The sequence below is a fragment of the Asterias rubens genome, chromosome 4, assembly GCF_902459465.1.
Source record: "Asterias rubens chromosome 4, eAstRub1.3, whole genome shotgun sequence".
Taxonomy (NCBI): domain Eukaryota; kingdom Metazoa; phylum Echinodermata; class Asteroidea; order Forcipulatida; family Asteriidae; genus Asterias; species Asterias rubens.
In genome coordinates, this window is record NC_047065.1 from 5719281 (window position 1) to 5741788 (window position 22508).

Here is a 22508-nt window from a genome sequence, read left to right on the forward strand (position 1 = left end):
CAAGTCCGACATGTTTTAAAAGCATTGCCGGGTCCAGTAGATCAGACTAATGTGAAATTAGTTTTCTAACACATTTTCACAACTTTGTAGCATGCTTTGCACTTCACAGACATAACGTTTCAGTTAAAAATAGAGTATTGGTCGTACAAAAATAATCAAACGGTCAAAGTTTTTGTGTAATAAATCTCCTTGACGCTGATGGTGATATTTATATTTATAATCTAGAAAAGATTATGAATACAGCTTGTGAATACATTATCGTTATTTTGTATCCAGCTTGAAGTTGGAAGAAATATTGTTTATCAAAGTACAGTACCAATTAAAAAAAGGAAAACTGAATGAGCTTCCAGTAAACGAAAAGAAATATTTCATATTTCAAAAATATTTCCTATAACATTACATTGAATACAGTATATGGACACATTGTCACTAACAATTGTTAAAGTCTCCACATTTGTGGTAAAAGGGGCTTTCTTTCCCCTTAAAGACAATGAGTACAACAAATAAATACAATAAATAAAACTTCTCAATAAAATTATGAGACAATAGGCTGCGAGTCTGACAGGTCATTAATCTCAACAAAATGTTTTTGAAGAAAACAAGCATACATGTTAACCTTGTCCCAGTTTCATAGACCTGCTTAAAGGCAGTGGACACTATTGATACATGTAATTACTCAAAATAATTAGTAGCATAAAACCTTACTTGGTAATGAGTGATGGGGAGAGGTCGACAGTATAAAACATTGTGAGAAACGGCTCCCTCTGAAGTAACCTAGTTTTCGAGAAAGAAGTTATTTTCCATGAATTTTCTTCCATCATTTTCTTGCAACTTCGATGAACAATTGAGCCCAAATTTCCACAGGCTTGTTATTTTATGGTTATGATGGGATACACCAAGTGAGAAGACTGGTCTTTGACAATTACCAAACGTGTACCTTCCCTTTAAACCTCACTAAAGGGTGAAAGTAATGAAAAACAATACTTTCCCATCATAAGTGTTATAGTTGAAGAAAACCCAACAGTAGTCAAAATTTTCACAAAAATTTGCACAAAAACATCCCCCAAGGACAGCGTTTCATGCTACCTAATGCTTCCATATCATATTGCTAGCTTATTGGACGGCTAAAAATCACTACCCAAATACAAACACATACATTGTTACTTTAATTGTTTAAGTCTTAGTTCCAAACCAGAGCCCAATTCCACGGCTCTGCTTACCACCAAATTATGCGCTTACAATCACTTACGGGGCAAGGGCGAAATATCTGCGCTAGTTATTTATTAGCAAAGAATGCGTAGCCACAAGCAGAACATCAGTGCTAACCTGTGGGTTACCCGTGAAATAAGCTTGGAATTCCCTGCTTCCAAAAGCGCTGACTGTTTGCTTATATGAACCAGCAGAGATCAACACCAGCCTACAAGGTGTTGATACCCAGGCATAACAAGGGACCAAGACCAAACTAAAACAAACAATACTGCACTTATGAGTAACAAAACTGCAGTACAAAAAATGACAAAAAGTCAAACAACACTCAACTTCTTTGTTATATAAAATAACTACATAAAAACAACTGTATCAAATACAATATAATAATACTGAATGCTAAAACATGTAAGGTATAAATTTCAAAATAAGTTTACCGAGGCTGTGCACAAAACTGGCCAGTCATACTCTGGTATTAACATAACTAAGGAAAGGCAAGGTACCAGACTCGCACTCAAAATACTGACTAGCAGTAGCAATAAGAAAACTTAAAACTTAAAAAGTACGAAAATGTTGCCACCAAAAATCATTTTTGGTCAATGCTGTAGTACTACAGAAACAAAGTTAACAATATTTTTCACATACAAAGTACTGGAAGGAGGATAGCCCTCCAATAATATCAAATGGTGGGAGGAATAATCATAATGCTAAATTCACTTGGAGCTCATAAATAAAACTTCAATACCTCTGAATGATTACCAGCCAAGATGCCATCAAATCCAATACCTTTTTTGTGACTGGTTCCTTGACTCTGCTGATTGATGTAAAAAAGATGTTTAAAGGAACATTACAGAATTGGTTTTGCAAGCAAATAAGCTGCTGGCAGTGTAAGCACTTCATGTAATCCACCATATACATACATAAACTGGCAAATCTGTAGAAGTTTGGAGATTGATCGGCCATCTGGGTCACAAGAGATTAGTGAAAAACCGATACCAAATTTTGCATTGCATTGATGCCCCCAAAAAAAGAATAAAACGCTCACTGAGCGATGAACTCCAAACACAAAATTAGATTATTTATTTCTCATCAAATATGACAGTTCCGACAGAAATATTTCAAGGGATGTTTTCAACTACATGTATCATCATCCTTAGACCATGCAAGTTTTATGTAAATCTGTGATCTTCACAATTGTTATTTTTTACCAATTCTGTAACGTTCCTTTAACAATATTTTTTACATACACAAGTACTGGAAAGATAGCCCTCCAATAATAACAAATGGTCAGAGGCATAATCCTAATGCTAAATGCACTTTGTTCAGTGTGCAGTCTAGGAGGCTCTATAAATCAAACTTCAATACCTCTGAATGATTACCAGCCAAGATGCCATAAAATCCATAAAACACATGAATACATGTACAATAAGAACACCAAAAGTGCTTGACAAAGCAACCTCAAAAGCAGGATATTGGGGAAAAAATACCCTAAAAGAGAAGTATTTGAAGTAATACATGTTAATACAAATGAATTGCTCGAAACAATTCTGGGACTCATTATTCAAAGTTGAGTTGTTAGAAAAAACTTTAATTAAAAATGCTTGAACAATGACCCTGTACACTTCATGTTGGCCTTTAACGTGACATACATGTATCCTTTACAAAACTACAGAGTTACTTTTCTGTTGTAATTTCTTTTCAAATTCTGAACACATAGTAAGATAATAATATGTGACCATCCACCACCAATAGGCTGTAAAGTTGCACTCGCACATTGCAGAGCCTATTAAATTGTTTGTGATTCAAGAAATCTTTGAGAAATCTGAATAAAAAAGTAGGTGGCTTTGAGAAATCATAACTTCGTCAAGAAAAGTCGGATTTAAATGTGGATGGTATCATTTTAAAGCCGATTACACACTCTCTCCAAAAATGCATTAAGCCCATACCAGTAAAAGTGTCAACTTTACAGCCCATTGGTGGTGGATGGTCACATATTGTATGCTGTTGGAAAACAGTTCAATTTTTTTTACATATTAAACAACTTGATTAAAGAATGACCTCAAAAGTGCCATTTATATCTGGTCAAAGTTTAAAGTTCAAATAACAACAACAATGCTTTGGGGGGTAACTCCAATTCTTCATAAGCAAAATATGGGGAACGTACAAGGTTGCCCCTTTTGCTTAAAAACAAACGAGAACTTTTCTTGAGACTGGCAAGTCGTCTGTTCCATGCTTATAAATGTCACAACGTCTTTGGTAAAACACTAACACAACTACACCCTTCAAAATCCACAAGGTTGAACCAAATTTTGATGGATTCAGTACCTCAGAATTAAACTATCTATAATAACACAAGCATAGCAACGTTTTTTTCAGTCAAAAGGACTAATTTTGCATGCAAAAGGACCAATAAATATTACGACCCTGGTTCAGATGTAGAATATTAACATACTAATCCTTACAAAATACTCAGAATTTTAACAGTTGGTGCCCTGACTTCATGCTGATTTTAGGAATGAAAACCAAGCCGTGATCGACATTCACCACTTGAGGCACCATAGCCTCCAGGAGGCGCACCAGTAAATCAGTCAACTCTGGGAGGTACACCACATACAGTGGGCGAGGCTTTAAGTGTGTCATACATGTAAAAGAACCTTCATAGAAGCCCCCTAGATGTTCATAAATATTTTAGGCTCACCACATGGGCTGCAAAATACCAAAGCACTTTTCACATGACAAATATGTAGCCAGGGTCCCTTGCTACAAAGTTTAAGAGCGTGGATTGTTTATTCCGCTAGTGTAACATTTTGTTGAAGGTCCAGACCTTCGTCAAAATGTAGCAATGTCAGACAAATTACAAGGGACCCTGGACACTCCAAAAATTGTTGCCATTTCACACAATGTATAATTCGTAAAATTTTTACAACCAAGCTATAATTTAGCAAGGGACCCTTAAAGGTAATGGACACTATTGGTAATTACTCATGAAACCTTATTTGGCCACGAGTAGTAGTGGGGAGCTCTTGATATAATAGTATAAAACCCTGTGATAAATGGCTCCCTCTGAACTTAATACATAGTTTTCGAGAAAGAAGTAACTTTCTACGAATTTGATCCCGAGACCTCAGATTCAGAATTTGAGGTCTCGAAATCAAGCATCTGAAAGCACACAACTTCGTGTGCGAGGTGTTTTTTGCTTTCATTATTATCTCGCAACTTTGATGACCAACTGAGCTCATGTTTTCACAAGTTTGTTATTTTTTGCATATGTTGAGATACAACAAGTGAGAAGACTGGTCTTTGACAACATTACCAAGAGTGTCCCACTGTCTTCAAGATTCACTACAATCTGCAGAAGTATACCTCATAAATGAGCCACCGTGGGGTTGATCTTCCTCCGTCGTGTGGTCTTTATTCCGATTGAGTCACTCTTCATATAAAGTCTCTATAGACCGTATTGAATAACCCCTTTTTTTGCTATGAAAAGTCGCCACCATGTAGGGCAAACTGTATGCGCGTCCAAACGCCTAAATCATCGGAGCACGCAGCACGCAACATTCCCTGTTTGATTTCTACGGCACATGTATGCACACACACAGGCATGTTTATGGTGCAGACCGAGGACCTCTCTATGTTCTCCCATTGTTTGGACATAATAGTTTATTTTTCAATATCAATAGTAGACATGCCCACGCACACACGCACACACACGAACGAATAGCTGAACGGTGACGTCATATTCAATACAGTCTGTAGAAGGTCTAATTGATATACCTACCTCACAATGTCCCTGGCCCTCCTAGCCTCTTTGAGGGCAATTTTTTTTTATAATCTCCTTCGCTTTTCTGGAAATCACTTCAAGAGGTGCACCAGCTTATAAAGCAAACTACCTCTCAAGTGATAAAAGCAGTAAACCCAAACCTCATATAGAGGTGTACCTTTTGTAATCTGTCTTATAGTAGGCATCTATGTATAAGGAGAAGGAACGAATGGTCTCCGAGGCTTACTTCATTGGTGAGGCACACTGACTTTATGACAAAACTTCCTCAATGAGGTTAATGCAACAATGTGAGGTTGGCACAGTGCTACCCCTCACCATGGAGGCTTACTTCATTGGTGAGGCACACTGACTCTATGACAAAACTTCCTCAATGAGGTTAATGCAACAATGTGAGGTTGGCACAGTGCTACCCCTCACCATGGAGGCTTACTTCATTGGTGAGGCACACTGACTTTATGACAAAACTTCCTAAATGATGTTAATGTAACAATGTGAGGTTGGCACAGTGCTACCTCTCACCATTCCCACTTTTCACATCTCATTGCTGAGGCACACTGACTTAAAGAGGCTAATGAGGCTAAAAGAAGAAGCCTCATTGAGGCTAAATATGAACTTCTCACACTGCTGCCTTAAGACGCCAGTCCACTCCTCATACCGCATCCCACCTAGACACAGCCGTTTCAAACTCGCTTCAAAGGGGAAAAAAACCCTTCAAAGCCAGGCATTGTGATTTGTCTTTACTGTGTTCTACAAAAGCGAGGCAATTTCAGACGGCAAGTTTGCAACAAAATCTATTTACAAGGGAGTGCCTCATCAATAGGCAGAGGAGTTATCCTGTCTGTCAAGAACGGCGTACCTCATCTGGGTCGCAGCTTCAGTGCGTCGTGATCGCCTCACAAAGAGGCAGTAGCCAGCGACGGCGGAGAGTACGAGGGCCATAATGGCCAAGAGGAATGCCAGCATAATGGCTAACTGGGACTTTTTTGATGTACTAGATGTAGCCTCAGAATCTGTGAAAGGAATTATATAAATAGCTTATTGTAATGTGGAGGGTATTGTTGCTCACTCAACATTTGAGAAAGATGTAATTTTCCATGAATTTGATTTTGAGTATAGTCGTATAAAACATTGTGAAACACGGGTCATTCTGAAGTAATAACATAATTCACAAATGGCTTTAATAGGCCCTAACCACAGCTTTGGCTTCACATTCCGCTCAGGCTAGCTTGGCGTAAGCAGTTGTTTCGGGAATTCTGCGTGGTTTGCGTACGCGCTCAGGGCATCAAACCAGAGAGCAGAGCCTGAAGCAGAATCCAAAAATACGTAAAGGGCCTAGTCGAAGCTGTGGATACGTAAAGGGACTAGCCAAAGCTGTGGATACGTAAAGGGACTAGCCAAAGCTGTGGATACGTAAAGTGCCTAGCCGAAGCTGTTGAAATGTACAATGTAAAGGGCCTACCCGAAGCTGTGGATTTGTAAAGGGCCTAGCCACAGCTGTGGATACGTAAAGGGCCTTGCCAAAGCTGTGGATTCGTAAAGGGCCTAGCCAAAGCTGTGGATACGTAAAGGGCCTAGCCAAAGCTGTGGATACGTAAAGGGCCTAGCCAAAGCTGTGGACACGTAAAGGGCCTAGCCAAAGCTTTGGATACCTAAAGGGCCTAGCCAAAGCTGTGGATACATAAAGGGCCTAGCCAAAGCTTTGGATACCTAAAGGGCCTAGCCAAAGCTGTGGATACGTAAAGGGCCTAGCCAAAGCTGTGGATACGTAAAGGGCCTAGCCAAAGCTGTGGATACGTAAAGGGCCTAGCCAAAGCTGTGGATACGTAAAGGGCCTAGCCAAAGCTGTGAATACGTAAAGGGCCTAGCCAAAGCTTTGGATACCTAAAGGGCCTAGCCAAAGCTGTGGATACGTAAAGGGCCTAGCCAAAGCTGTGGATACGTAAAGGGCCTAGCCAAAGCTGTGGATACGTAAAGGGCCTAGCCAAAGCTGTGGATACGTAAAGGGACTAGCCAAAGCTGTGGATACGTAAAGGGACTAGCCAAAGCTGTGGATACGTAAAGGGACTAGCCAAAGCTGTGGATACGTAAAGTGCCTAGCCGAAGCTGTTGATATGTACAATGTAAAGGGCCTAGCCAAAGCTGTGGATTTGAAAGGGCCAAGCCAAAGCTGTGGATTTGTAAAGGGCCTAGCCGAAGCTGTGGATTTGTAAAGGGCCTAGCCACAGCTGTGGATACGTAAAGGGCCTTGCCAAAGCTGTGGATTCGTAAAGGGCCTAGCCAAAGCTGTGGATACGTAAAGGGCATAGCCAAAGCTTTGGATACCTAAAGGGCCTAGCCAAAGCTGTGGATACGTAAAGGACCTAGCCAAAGCTGTGGATACGTAAAGGGCCTAGCCAAAGCTGTGGATACGTAAAGGGCCTAGCCAAAGCTGTGGATACGTAAAGGGCCTAGCCAAAGCTGTGGATACGTAAAGGGCCTAGCCAAAGCTGTGGATACGTAAAGGGCCTAGCCAAAGCTTTGGATACCTAAAGGGCCTAGCCAAAGCTGTGGATACGTAAAGGGCCTAGCCAAAGCTGTGGATACGTAAAGGGCCTAGCCAAAGCTGTGGATACGTAAAGGGCCTAGCCAAAGCTGTGGATACGTAAAGGGCCTAGCCAAAGCTGTGGATACTTAAAGGGCCTAGCCAAAGCTTTGGATACCTAAAGGGCCTAGCCAAAGCTGTGGATACGTAAAGGGCCTAGCCAAAGCTGTGGATACATAAAGGGCCTAGCCAAAGCTGTGGATACGTAAAGGGCCTAGCCAAAGCTGTGGATACGTAAAGGGCCTAGCCAAAGCTGTGGATACGTAAAGGGCCTAGCCAAAGCTGTGGATACGTAAAGGGCCTAGCCGAAGCTGTGGATACGTAAAGGGCCTTAAAGTGGTGGATATGGGTCTTCCTCACCTCCTTTTGAGCAAACTATCCTGGCAGTCTTCTTCTCATCACAGACATGCTTACTGGCATCATACCACTCAATGGTGGCACAGTCCTGCACCAGCAACTCTGTTCCGACACAGGAAAAGGCCCACATGCTGATGTCACCGGTGCCACTCCCGTAGTACCCAGTCTCTTGGACGACTTTTCCTTCTTTGTACCCAAGCTGACGGCAAGCCACCTGGGCCTCATTTTGGGTAAGCCCCGCCCCGCAGACTGACCCCCAAATGCTGTGGTGGTACACCTCCACTCTACCGTTGGAAACCTTTGAGCCATTGTTGAGCCGGATGACTATGTCCAGCTCTGTAAAGAAATCAACATTAATTGTTCATATAAGTATTTAGTTTTGTCATAGTATGAATCAAAAATGACTTATCTATTATAATGACCCCTTGACGCCAGTGACATTTTTCCCCTAATTGGGTTTGAACACAGTTCTCCAGCTTTAAGGCAAACTGAGGACACTATTTTCCACATCAAATAGCCGCCACTGACAGCACGATTCCTTTGTCGTGCGGGTTTTTTTGACCCCCGCATTTTTCAGAAATTTGGCTTGGGGCGTTCTGGAGAAAAACAATTTTTACCATGTTTTAATGTGAGGTAAGAGACTCGTTATATTTTTTTCAAATGTTTCCTATGGACTGCAGCTACTAGAAAATTGTAATATCTATATATTTGAGATCATCCTTTATTGGCTGTTTAATGTGGGCAGTAGCATACATGGATAGTCTACTTCTTAAGATCAAACCACACCTGATACTGCTCTCATGCTTTAATGCATGATTATTCATCTAGGTCAGTTATGTAACTCAATCATTGCGGTTGAACATGGCCACAATCATTACAAGTACACAGACCATAAAAGATTTTTTTTTTTTTTTTTACGTTTTAAAGCCACTGGACATCTTTGGTTATTGTCAAGGACCAGTATTCTCACTTGGTGTATCTCAAATTATGAATAAAATATTTCAATACCGGTGATCTATTCATGGTCTGGGGTTGAAGAAGGCACAACCAGTGTACACAAAGAGTCCCTTTGTACGCCATCTAAACGCATTAAAATTAAAATTGCCCCAAAGTAAACACGGTACCGAACATGGTGAACGAAAATGCAATGTGCAAATTGTGTGCATTATTTTATACGATGAGTCGATGATAAACTGGCACGTTGACTTTATTATAACTTTAAGGGGGTTCCTTTCTGCATTTGACTAGAGCTCCCTTTAATACGTTTTCGTTTACGTTGGTTACTCGGCAGACTCCTGAAGGGAGGACCCGATGTATACAAAAGGCCGCAATTTATTTGACCCGGCTGACATGGAATATTTTAAATGGATGAAAAAGCAATGAAATGATGGTATCCACTACCAGCTCTGAAGGAAAACTTTCTCCGTGTGCCCCCTATGTTAATACTCCCTGATGTGTACCAGTAAGAACCATTCTGCTCTAAAACCGCACTGCTGTGCCATAGGGCATGTTCTACAATAGAGCAAAGAGACACACCAAGGCGGTACCGACGATCCTTCTTCGTAAACTAACCCCTCGCCTGTGCCAGCAAACTTAAGGCTGTAACACGGCGGAAATACCCCGAATAAAACATGTTCACCTTTTCTGGGTTTTACCCTTAGTCACCACAGGATTCATTGTATACATCACCCATGAATCCCTTCAGAATAATGCGCTCAATAAGGCCTCTGTGTGTTTCTGATCCTCCGACCGGAGACGAACCAGTTCACGTCCAGCTGCGGGCACGCCAGAAACGCGAATGATTTGAATCGTGCGCCCTCTTTGTTCACAGTGGTGCAAATAGCAAACCTGTGAAAATTTGAGCTGAAAGCCATTACACACTTTCGGTAAACAGTATTGTCCAAGTCCCACACTTCGTGTATCACAACTAATATATAATATAACAAACCTGTGCAAATTTAGGCTCAATCAGTCATCGGAGTCGGGAGAAATTAACGGGAAAACCCACTCTTGTTTCCGCGCGTTTCGCCGTGCCATGACATGTGTTTAAAATAAATCCGTATTTCTCGCTATCGAGAATTGATATTGTTTTAATGTTTTCTCAAAAAGTAAAGCATTTCAAGAGAAGTCTTTCACCATTACCGTCTGTAAACCCTGTAAATTATTTGTAAATCTGTGAAATTTTTTTTCTTTTTCTGTACTGAAAGTGTATAATGGCTTTAACTGGTTATCGATGTTGCAAGAAAATAATGAAAGAAAAAAAACACCCTTGATGCACAAATTTGTGTGCTTTCAGATGCATAATAAAATGCTTCATGTTTCAGTGAGAAACTTGGTTACTTCAGAAATGTCAAATGTCAACAGCTCTCCATTTTGCTCGTTAAGTATTTATGCTAACAATTATTTGAGTAATTACCAGTGCCATTAAACAAAAACCATGCTTTCTCAAACTTTCGGTGAATGTAACATGAACTGCAATTTTTAGAAACCTGCAGGTCCAAACTACCTACCACTATCAATCATTGACCCATAGCAGACAACAGCTGCCGTCTCCTCTGGTTTACAGTTATGCCAGTCGTGTCGATACCACTCTAGAGGGACACAGTTAGCGACGCTCTCCTCCGTACCGGTGCGACACGGGAGTTTGTCCAACAGAATCGGTTTCCTCCCATCGCTGAACCGTCCATCTGAGGGTATGTACCTAGCTGCGTAGAAACCTAGCTGCTTGCAGACGACGTTGGCGGCATGCATGTCAAACCCAGTCACGCAGATGGTTCCCCACAGTCCGTCATGGTACACCTCCACCTGGCCCTCTTTGTCGCTGGGGCTGCCCGTTAGTCGGACGTCTACTGACACAACTGAAATTGTTCACAGAATTCCTCATAAACTCTTGTAACGGAAGCTGTGTTCACTCACTACCAGTAATATAGTGCATTTCACAATGACATCTCAATGCCTTTTACATCAGCAAAAATGCTTTACACCAGCAAAAATGCTTGCCAAAACTTAGCTACAACTTGAATCTACCAGTTCAAATTTAGCGAGACTAGAATTAACCAGATGCAGTATGAGCCGTAGTTTCCCTGTTGTTTTGACTTTCAAAGTAGTACTCAAGTAGTTCTGCAGCCGATTTCACAAAACTTTACGCAACTGCGTAAGTCTACTTGCGCAACGTTTATGGCCTAAGTTGCGCCATAAACGTTGCGCAAGTGGACTTACGCAGTTGCGTAAAGTTTCGTGAAATTGGCTGCAGATTTACTTGAGTAATACTTAAGTAGTTCTGAAGTAGTACTCAGGTACTACTCAAATAGAACTTGAGTAACACTCAAGTAGTTCTTTACGTAGTAATCAACAAGTACTCAAGTACCAGTACGAGGTACAAGTACCAGGTAAAAGCCCTACAACACTGTTATTCAACATACGTACATGTCTATGAAAGAGTAACATTTCCCTGGGTATTCCTTTTTCAAAATTGTCAGTGAATGAGCGTTTTGTATCGTAGCCCACCTCTTATTGGTTTAGACTCCACGTCGCATCTGAGGCCTGCAGTGTCATGTGATGTGCATACACTGTGTGCTGGGTACCACTCGGTCAGCTGGCAGTCCTCCAACTGTTTTACATCCTCTGTGCATTGGACACCGCTTAGGATTATTAAATCACCATCACCATAGGAACCTGGTTCTTTAACCTGCACAGAAACAAAATAACTTCTTGACATTACGTTTCCATAAAAATCATGTTTTGAACTGAGTTACAAGCCAAATGCTTTTCATAAAAGGAAGGGCCTAGTGCTTTTGACTAGCCTACATGTACATGTAGTTCCTTGCCAGTTTTTGCTGTGTAAAAGTACAAAGCAATATATCCCACTAAACCACTTCCATCTGTTATTCTGTATTAGCATTGGTAATTTATTTTTAAAATAAACATGGGCGCCAAAAAGCAGAATGTGCGTTGTGACTAAGTAAGGAATGTAAGGGGTGACATAGACCATGGAGGAAGGAAGAAAAGGAGCTCGAACAAAGGGACTTCAAAAGCCGAACCCATGGTACCACGGTCGTTTAACAACACCTCGTACTCAACCACATACCTTACGCAAACAATGGGCGTAATGGATATACCAAAGAAAAAATAACCTTTTTTTGAGACCTGATAAAATTGGTGTATGCTTCGCCCACCAAATCGAAAAACACAATTGAATACCAACCACCCTCTTGTGCTAGTCCCCCAATTTTGAAGCACCGCTAGTGACAGGAAAGTTGCTAAAAATGTAAAAAGTATGCTATGATACGTATTTCCATGAAAACACCACAAACTGTAAATAAAGAAGTCAAGTACAACTCACCTTCTACAACTCAGATTGTCATGTGAAAAAAAAAAAAAAAAGAACCAGCAAAAAATAATGCAACCGTTTGTACCATGTGCGCATCCATGACAGAAAACAAAACAACACTGCGCATGCAAAAACTTTGTATTTTTCGATTTTTTGTCTCTAATGATTCATTTTTACACGCAAGCAACAATGCAGAGTGGCGGTACCACACCTCCTGTACAAAGAGATCTAATCGTGCTCACTTATCGACCGTCCTGCAGGAGGTCTCCTATCTTTTCCCACTGGTCAGACAGGGGCATTGTCAGGGTTTTCTTTTGTTACTCTGCGGGTTTGGCGGGTCGTTCGAACTCCTTCTCTTCCTTCCTCCGTGCATAGACCTACCTCAAGGGCTTTCCTGAATCCCAGCTGGCCACAAACCACATCCGCCTCGAGTATGGAAAAGGTCTTGCCGCAAACTGCTCCCCATTCTCCGTTGTGATAAGCCTCCACCATACCCATACCAAGTGATTCCTGCCCACCCTGCACAAGTCTCACTGTCACTGTAGGATCTATACATAACCAAAGAAAGAAAAGAACATTCTTAAAAGGCCCTATCCCATGTGGTTCAAATGATGTTGTTGGTGCGTTAAAGACACTGGACACTATTGGTACCTGTCAAAGACCAGTCATCTCACTTGTTGTATCTCAACATATGCATAAAATAAAGATCATGTTAAAATTTGCGCTCAATCGATCATCGAAGTTAGTTTTTTGTCGGGATCCCGACAATATATCACGTAACCAATTCTTATGTGTTGTAAAAGAAACATTTTAGATTTTTGTCATGGTTCCTGACCATTTAAAGTAAAAGTTAAACTTTTTTTTCGTTAGAGCGGGTGATACTCTTTGAAATACCATTCACTCAAAAAAACAAATTTTTTAATGATTGGGGCCGAAAATCTTTAATATTGAGAAGTCAATCAATCCACTAATCGAGGCAACTCTACTGCACTGCAGCGGAGTGAGTCTTTAATCGGCTAATAGCTACCTAAACGAAGACAGATACATGTACATGTATGATACTGTATGACATCGGCCAATGGGCCATTTTTTTTTTTACCGTGCAAGGGCGCTCTCAATCTTTTCCGAGGGTATATTCATTCATACCCAAAACACTTATTAATCACTGGAACACATTACAACCCCAGCCATCTAATCTGTCACGGACAATAAGACTTTTAAAAAAGCTGTTTTAATCCACCTTTAAAGCAAACTACGACGCAACAAAAGTAATAGAACGTCTATTAAAACTGTGCAGGACTAATCGCATTTACCTCCGGAAAAGATAAAACTACTAATGGGAGCGCCCTCATATGGTCAAAACTTTGGCCCATTGGTTAACAAAAGGGAACGCCAAAGGGAAGAGGAAATTTAAAACCCACCTTCAGGAACTCCACATATCACTCCCGCATCCTCTCTATGATGACAGCTCGTCTGTGGGTACCAACCCGGTTGATCACAATCCGATATCGACGTCTCTGTCCCCTCGCAGGCCACATCAGACAGCAGAATGGGCCCCGTACCCCTGCCGTAGTGGCCTCCGGTGGAGACAGCCGGGCCGAGACCGAGCTGACGACAGACAACCTGGGCGTCGTTCAGGTTCCACCCGTCGTCGCACACTGTTCCCCATTCACCGTTGTAGTAGACTTCAAGCCGACCATTGTACAGTGATGTGCCATCCATTAATCGCACCATGGATGCCTCTGCAAGTAAAGACAACAAAGAAGAAAGTTGTCCCAATATGCCTCAGCGCACTACTCTTCGAGCATGATATTCTTCTTAATACTTAAGTCTGTTGTCAGAAATATTGCTAGTAAGAAGGCCTAAATAGTCTATTAGAGCTTACACCTGGTGATGTTGTACAGCCCTTCTACTCGATCAAATGACAATGTTCCTACTTTTTGTCCAGCAACCAAACATCATGTCTGCTGGTACGAACATAAAAAGCTTTGACTTAGGGTAAATAATGAAAGCGGCTTCTTTTACTACATGCTCAAGTCTGCACTCAGTGATGCTTATGGCGCTCAAACATTTGATGACTAATCCTGCAAGGTATGGGGAGCTACATTTAAAAGTTAGAGACATTTTTCCTTAACATACGCCAATGGCTTTACAAGGTGCCGTGACGTAATACGAATCCAATTAAAGCCATACACTTTCTGGACAAGAAATTGCCTTTTGTGACACCACCTAAAAAGGTTTGGGTTAACTTGCACAGTTTAAGGGTAATGATGGTAAACATGCATGTAAAAAAGCTTCCCTTAAAATATTACTTCCTGACCTGCCGTAGTTTTTTTGAGAAATCAGTAAAACAATTTTTGAAAAATAATTTTCCTCTCAATGAGACGAATTCTTTTTTAGACTCTCCTCGAAACATTGCTCTGTGATTTTCCCTTTTTTTTTCTTTCAAAAAACTGACAACTAATGAAGGTGAAACTTCTACAGGTAAAATATATAACATACATGTATGCCTACATCTGCATTCACGGTGAGTATGGATTCATATCATGGTCAATAACCTGATCTACAAAAGATATCAAAACCCTTTAAGACTCACCTGACTGCATCACTTTACAGATGACCCCGGCATCGTAATAATGGTCACAGTTGTGTTTGTACCAGCCTTGGTGACTGCAGTTACCGAGAAAATCCTCGCTGCCATCGCAGTCAACATACGACAGCATAATAGTTCCGTTGCCTACTCCGAATGGGTCATAGTGGTCCCTAACCCCAACAACATCGGAAAAGCCGAGCTGGCGACAGACGACTTGACCATCTGTGTGTGACCAGCTGTTCTGACCACAAACTGTTCCCCACTCACCATTGTAGTAGATTTCTACCCGGCCAGAGTAAGCTGTTGTCCCGTTGACCAGACGGATAGACATTGGGTCTGGTAGAACTAAACGGGAAACCACAAAATAATATTAATAAATAAAGGCAGATCAATCGCATTATGAACCACAGTTTCCTCAATGCGCCTACCGGTAACTTGAACTAATGCAACAATAAGGCTAAATTAATTGAACCATTGAACAAGCTCAAAGATCCAGGTGATGTCATCGGGCATTTGGGAGGGCAGTAGTTAGGGTCTCAGATGTCCAGCGTGCCAAGCTCTCCGGGATGACGTAGCATGCTGTCGTTGCAAGCAAGAATCTCCAGTACTCTGCTATAGGCCTACATGTACCTCCCTTACGTCCCGAATAAATCTTCAGGACTTCTTTTGTTATCGTACGAGTGCTTTTTAAAAATGCAACCCCAAACCCCCTTCTGGCTTTCAGAAAAACCTTCTTTGTAATTCCCGCTCCTCAAATATTTTATTATGTTATTACTTTTCTCGCAATACTGTCGTGGACGCTCCACTCGTTCACCTCGTTCACCACACGGTTTACTTGTGGACACCCCCATGACATCTACATGTATGGTCAGCTAGAGCAAAAAAATCGACTCAGCACGACACTAAAATCGACTACTTATGCTTGCTGTGCGCAGGCATGGCATGACGTAATACTACTGTATTTGGTAATCTGGATCTTTGAGCACACCAGATATCTGAGTCCGCCACATGGGGACTGCACAATCAGTTACAATCTAGGTCAAGGCCTACTCTATTTACTAATGGGGGTAATATATTAAATCTTTTCAGTAAGGTTTACATCCCAAGGAATCTAAAAAGTCATCAAAAGCGTAGTGAACGATTTCCATTGTATAGCAGAGCAAAACGCTCAAAAATCAGGATTTGCTACTCAGTATTATTAGCAATCAGTGTGCACAATACTAGGTTCAGTCTAAATTTCTTGCTATACGGAAATTGCTGGACGAAGTTTGGGTAACCATGGAATCACTCTTTTAATCCAGTCGTGACTTACCTGGGGGGTTAGGTCCACCCTCTTGATGACATGCAACTGCCGCCCTGTAGGTTTCAGGACAAAGGTCGTGTGTACCGTTCCCTTGGCGACTACAATTCAACAACGATGCCTCGTCTCCTACGCATGACACCATGTCATTCCAAACAGGGTGTGAGGGCGCTTTGTCTTTGTAGTTTGCGTATGGCGAAACCAGGTAGCCGCAGCCAAGCTGACGGCATATGACCTGACCCTCCGGCTTGTCCCAGTTGGTGCGGCATACCGAGAACCATGTGTCCTGGATGTTGATCTGGACCTGGCCACTGCAGCGGGTCGCTCCGCCTATCAATCTGACTGTAGCATCTAGTACAAATAATATAAAAAGTTGTTGATGAGATTGGAGACCTTCCGAGCTTCCAGACCAGGGCTCGATTTCACAAAGCACTAAAAATCCATCGTAAGACAAATTGTCAGTATCACCGTAGTGATTTACATTGTGAGGTCACACTTTACGCATCAAGTTACTACTACTAGCAACTACGATTGATTTCCAGTTAAGATCAATCTTAGCTCTTTGTGAAATCGACCCAAGGGCCAAATTCAAAGTAATTGTAAATATTCAGATAAAATAATCTGCTATATTGTAGATGTGCTATGGTTTGTTTTGTTTTTTGTTTTGTTTGTTTGTTTGTTTGTTTGTTTGTTTGTTTGTTTGTTTGTTTGTTTGTTTGTTTGTTTGCTTGTTTGTTTGTTTGTTTGTTTGTTTGTTTGTTTGAATGATTTTGCCATTAAGGGAACTCGGCAAACTCCCACAAAGGGATATAAACACCAAGCTTGCAACAGCCAATCTCTCTCATACAAATCAAGAAAATGTGATTCAGTAACTAGACGACAATATATTTACTCTAGTCATCCACTCACCCTGTCCCTCTTTGCCTGCCCGTGATTGTTGAATCAAAAGAGCAAATAACAGCACCCCTAAAAAGACGACCGCTTCCATTTCTGTAGTCCTTCACTCAGGAATGTCTGCACTGACAAACTGTGGTATGTGTAGAACATTTTGTATAGTAAAATTAATCAACCAGTCAGCTCATCTTGAAATCTAGGAAACCACTTACAACCTTACGAACACTTTTTTACTCATAACCCCCAAAAGAAGTATCATTTTATAGGCCTACTGTAGGCCACATTAAATTATAGGCCTGCAGTAAATTTTAATGTAAACTTTCACTATAAATGTTACTATAAATTTTACTAGGCCTATAAATTCTTAATTTAAAATTTATACTGTATTTATACTGCGCTTAGAGGCTTTTGCATTAGGCGCTTTACAAATGTCTTATTATTCTAAATTTTATACTGTATTAAAGTTTAAAGGCAGTGGACACTACATGTTTTGGTAATTGTCAAAGACTAGCCTTCACAGTTGGTGTGTACTCAACATTTGCATAAAATAACTAACCTGTGAAAATTTGAGCTCAATCGGTCATCAAAGTTGCGAGATAATAATGAAAGAAGAAAACACCCTTGTCACACGAAGTTGTATGCGTTTAGATGGTTGATTTCGAGACCTCAAGTTCTAAATCTGAGGTCTCGAAATCAAATTCGTGGAAAATTACGGGTTGTTCTAAAACCCCCTCGACCCACGACCCACGACCCCCCTCGACCATCCACTTTTGCGCGATCTTTTTTTTTGTACACCGAAATTGCCACAGTTCACAACCTCAGCCAATCACACACAACATTTTGTATGCTGACATCGACTACCATGCCTTGCACATCACAACAACACAGCGTACGAGACACGTTGTATGCACGAAGCAAACTTCACATGATTGGCTGCCGAGATCGGGCCTGTGGCAATTGTGATGTACAAATAAAAAACCGCGGTATTTCCACGTGTATCTCTTGGCTGATCCGAGATTATTATCCCAACTGGGAACCTGCGTGTACCGCCCGAGTACGATTACGGCCAATTCATTACGTGATGATCAGGCGGACCCATTTCCGGCCGATCGCTCTCGTCCTGTGTACTATGGTACTACTAGTTGCTCCAAGTGGAGCTCAAGGTTGTAGACCCGACCGACCAAATGGCCACACGGACGTGTTTGGGGTCCCCAATCGGTGTGCACTTGTCGTGCGGAAGCGTAGAGTAAATACTCCCAATTCTGTGTGGCTGATGCAGATAAATACCGCAGTCTCAGACTTGAAGTCAAACCTAGTCGTGGAAGGAAGTTGCGTCGCGGATCACACACTGTGAATTCTAAATCGGGGACTTAATTCTTGATCGGCCGTAAAGCGACATTTTATGAATTCGGAATTGGGACATTCTTCGAACACGGGGCGGACGTCGGAGAGTCGTGGGTCGTGGGTCGTGGGGGTCGAGGGGGTCGAGGGGGTTTTAGAACAACCCGAAAATTACTTCCTTCTCGAAAACTATGGCACTTCAGAGGGAGCTGTTTCACACAAGGTTTTATACCATCAACCTCTCCCCATTACACGTCACCAAGAAAGGTTTTATGCTAATAATTATTTTGAGTAATTACCAATAGTGTCCACTGCCTTTAAATACTGATACAGCGCACTGCCCATGGTAGGATGCCTTGCGGTGATGGCATTTGCCTGTTCTTTCTGAAATCTGTACATTGTATTTGAGTTGCGATCTCCTCTCGACCAATCAGAATGAATCAACTGTCCCGAGTATCTGTGAAAATTTGCTCCTACTCCTGATCTTTGTGTTTGTCTTTTCATAAAACGCAGTGTCACTTTGGAATAGCTGACAACAAAGACGGTAACAACAAAATACAATATTGAGCATCAGTAATAGTCTAACGAAAGACAACAAAATCTATACTGTGTCTCTGTCTCTCTCTGGTTAACGGAATACTGAGCATTAGCTCTAATATACGAAATCAAGCATCTTCGTGTAACAAGGATATTAGGCTATTCTTCATATTATCTCACAACGCTGACAACCAATTGAGTTCAAATTTTCACAGGTTTGTTATTTTGTGCATTTTATGATGAGATACACCATGGAGGAATAATTTATTCCTCCATGGATACACCAAGTCAGTGAGAAGACTGGTCTTTGACAATTACCAAAGGTTTCCGAGTGTCTTTAATTAAAGAACACTTGTGATTGTGTTAAATACATTTCCCTGATCATCTTAAGGAGGCTTGCATCCTGCCACTTCTGAAAAAGCAACATTTGGACCCAGAGTGTTTGTCAAATTATCGTCCTATCTCTAACTTGAGATTCATCTCCAAATTGATTGAGCGTGCTGTTGTTAGTCAACTTCATGATTATCTCCATGAAAATAACCTCCATGCTAAAATGCAGTCTGCTTATCGTCCTTTCCACAGTACTGAGACTGCTCTTGTTCGTGTGCAGGACGAAATCTTACGTGCACTGGACAACCATAAGGAAGCAATCCTCGTGCTGTTAGATTTTTCAGCTGCATTTGACACTATCAACCATGAGCATCTCATCCAACGTTTATCTTCACGCTATGGAATTACTGGAACTGCCCTTAACTGGTTCTCTTCTTATCTGAACAACAGAACCCAGCATGTTCTCATCAACAATTTTAAATCAGATCGCCATCATCTCTGGTGTGGTGTTCCACAAGGTTCTGTAGCTGGGCCACTTGAATTTATATTGTTCAGTGCACCCTTGCAAGACCTCATTGCTGCCCATGGTATTTTTAGTGTTGCTTACGCTGACGACACCCAGCTTTACATTACATTTGATCCAGCTGATCGCGCTTCTGCCATTGCAAAAGTTGAAGTGTGCATTCAAGATGTCAAATCTTGGGCGTTGTCAAATAAACTTGCTTTGAATGACTCAAAAATTGAGATTTTATTTTTGAGATCTCGTTTCGCTAAAAAGATTTCGCCGCCAACAATACAAATTGCCCAGTCTTTCATTGAACCATCTGAATTTGCCCGTAACCTCGGTGTTATTATGGATTCATCATTGTGCATGAGTAGACATTGTGATAATGTTTGCAAAGGAGCGTTCATGACTATTAGGAAAATATCACAAATTCGCCGCTACCTGGATGAAGCAACTACTCTTCGTCTTGTTCATGCCTTCAACACTACTAGACTTGATTCCTGCAATTTACTTCTGTATGGACTCCCCGATAAAGATCTTGCTAAAATTCAACGTGTACAGAACACTGCTGCTCGCCTCGTTTCTTGTCTGCCTCGTTCTCACCATATTACACCTGTACTAATGCAATTGCATTGGCTCCCAGTTAAGTTTTGAACAGTTTACAAAATTCTTCTGTTAACTTTCAAGGCTCAAACATGTCAATCTCCTGCTTATTTATCTGAACTTGTTCATCATTATTCCCCTACTCGGACTTTACGATCATCTCAACAGTCATTGCTTTCTGCTACTAGAGCTTCTTCCATTTTTTATGGCCACAGATCTTTTTCTTACGCAGCACCGTTTCTTTGGAATAGTCTTCCTGTGCATATTCGCCAAGCTAATACTTTACAATGTTTTAAGTCCTTGTTGAAAACTCATTTGTTTAAAGCTTCTTTTTTGTAATTTGCCTATTTGTATCTTGTATCTTTCTCTAATTGTTTATTTTATTGTTTCTTTAATGCGCTTAGAGGCTTTTGCATTAGGCGCTTTACAAATGTCTTATTATTATTATTATTATTAAATAAAAAAATGTTTACCCTGCAAAAAAAAAAGAGTACTGCTAGCAGGTTTCTGTTTTACAGTTCATTTTGTTCAAACAACTGACACTACACCACTGACAACGCACAAAGACATTGACACATAACATTCAATCATCATGACTTAGTAAAAACAAAAACACTGAACAAGGACGGACAATTAATGACACTAAATCATGCATTAGTAGCAACACAATTAGGACAACAAAGACAAGCTGAAAAATAACAATTAACATTCAATCATGACTTAGTAAAAAGCCACAACAAAGCCAGCCAATTAATTACATTAAATCTTGCGTAAGTAACAACACAATTAAGAAAACAACGACAAGCTGACATGACATTCAATGTCAATAATGAGTTACAAATTACAAAACAAAACAATAACATTCAATTACATTGAGTTAGCCTACTTTTACAAAAAAGCACTGTCACGTCAGCAAAAAAAACCAAAAAAACATAAGTTTAAAAAAATATTACTGGGCAACAAACATGACAAAGACAGTGGCAAATGACGTTCCATTATTTAGTTTCGAAACAAAACAATCAACTGCCAACAAACGCCAAGTCGAAGACCATATTAAATGGGCAATGAAAAAAGCAATGAGTTTATGACACTCATTCATTCAATGTCAATCATGACTTTTAATAACTATTTCCATAATCAATCAATCACAATGTCAATCACTAGTATAGTAATGGTATTCAGTTACAAAATAAAACTGGACAACATCAATCAACACGAACAGTTACAAATCACATTAATTAAATCAATTCAACTCACTCTCTTTTTTGTCAGTTAGTATCATTGTTTAGACAATGTGTGTGCTTTTTGGTGATGTTTTATTAAATTAAAACACAAAAACACTTACCCGACACCCGACCACATGTGCAAAGGCCAGTGCAGTGCAGTGACTGCAGTCAGTGAGAGCTTCGTTCGAGTATTTTATCGTCGACGGTTCGGGATCGTATAAACTCCTTAAAAATGTTCTTGAAATAATTTCTCCGATGGAAACATTCAACACTTCGTGAGAGCATAGAGCAAGACCGGAGGGATAGAGGCAATCTAACATGGATGAATAAAAAACTGTGCTCGTATAGAAAATATGAAAAGGAATTAAAGTATCAAAAGCAGAGCCTGTGTTTATGAACACAACACAACTAAACACACACTCAGTTTGATGACGCCCTCTACCGCTTCAATTATTACAAAAACAAAGTACAAAGAAACATTATTAGAGGGCGCTGTTTTAACCAACAAATGTTGCAACTAGTTGGGGGCGTGGCAGTATTGGTACGGGGGGGGAAGGTATAGGCATATACTTTGGTAAAATACTCAACAAATTAGTAACCATAACAAAAACTGACTTACTTGGCTCAAGCTGTTGATAATGTATACACTTTTGATAAGAAGTTATTATCAAAGGAACAATGGTTTTAAAGGGACTCAAACAACATTAACTCAATCCCATTCTGAGAAACGACATAAAATAATTGAAGAATTATGTTTGCGTGGACTAATTCAAAAACGTCACCACATTGGGAAATGAAATGTTTGCAGGTTAGTTTTATTGTATTCAGTTATCTATCAGATTCAAGGGATTAGGCCAATACACGTTTGGATTATTACTCAAAGCAAAACTAACTTAAAAACTGCTTGAGCTGTCGATACTATAA

At 40.6% G+C, this 22508-nt stretch overlaps 1 protein-coding gene across 1 annotated transcript; it reads right to left on the bottom strand.

Annotated features, from left to right (window-relative positions):
- Window positions 1-4454: 4454 nt before the first annotated feature.
- Window positions 4455-22008, bottom strand: LOC117289557 (deleted in malignant brain tumors 1 protein-like). The gene is made up of 10 exons (XM_033770715.1): window positions 21704-22008; window positions 17058-17175; window positions 16161-16499; window positions 14852-15193; window positions 13677-13997; window positions 12637-12803; window positions 11433-11613; window positions 10436-10783; window positions 7929-8261; window positions 4455-5997 (listed from the first exon to the last, which is right to left on the bottom strand). Exons 2-10 carry the CDS (start codon window positions 17134-17136, stop codon window positions 5801-5803), a joined length of 2307 nt encoding a protein of 768 aa, XP_033626606.1. The 5' UTR covers window positions 17137-17175; window positions 21704-22008; the 3' UTR covers window positions 4455-5800.
- Window positions 22009-22508: the final 500 nt, after the last annotated feature.

Bases quoted from the DNA above. Each gene is read 5' to 3' on its own strand.
- LOC117289557 (XM_033770715.1), bottom strand. From the start codon at position 17,136: ATGGAAGCGGTCGTCTTTTTAGGGGTGCTGTTATTTGCTCTTTTGATT. The intron at 16,500-17,057 runs GTGAGTGGATGA...TATTTGTACTAG, and splicing joins GGCAGGCAAAGAGGGACAGG to ATGCTACAGTCAGATTGATA. The intron at 10,784-11,432 runs GTGGGCTACGAT...GAACAATTTCAG, and splicing joins GGAGTCTAAACCAATAAGAG to TTGTGTCAGTAGACGTCCGA.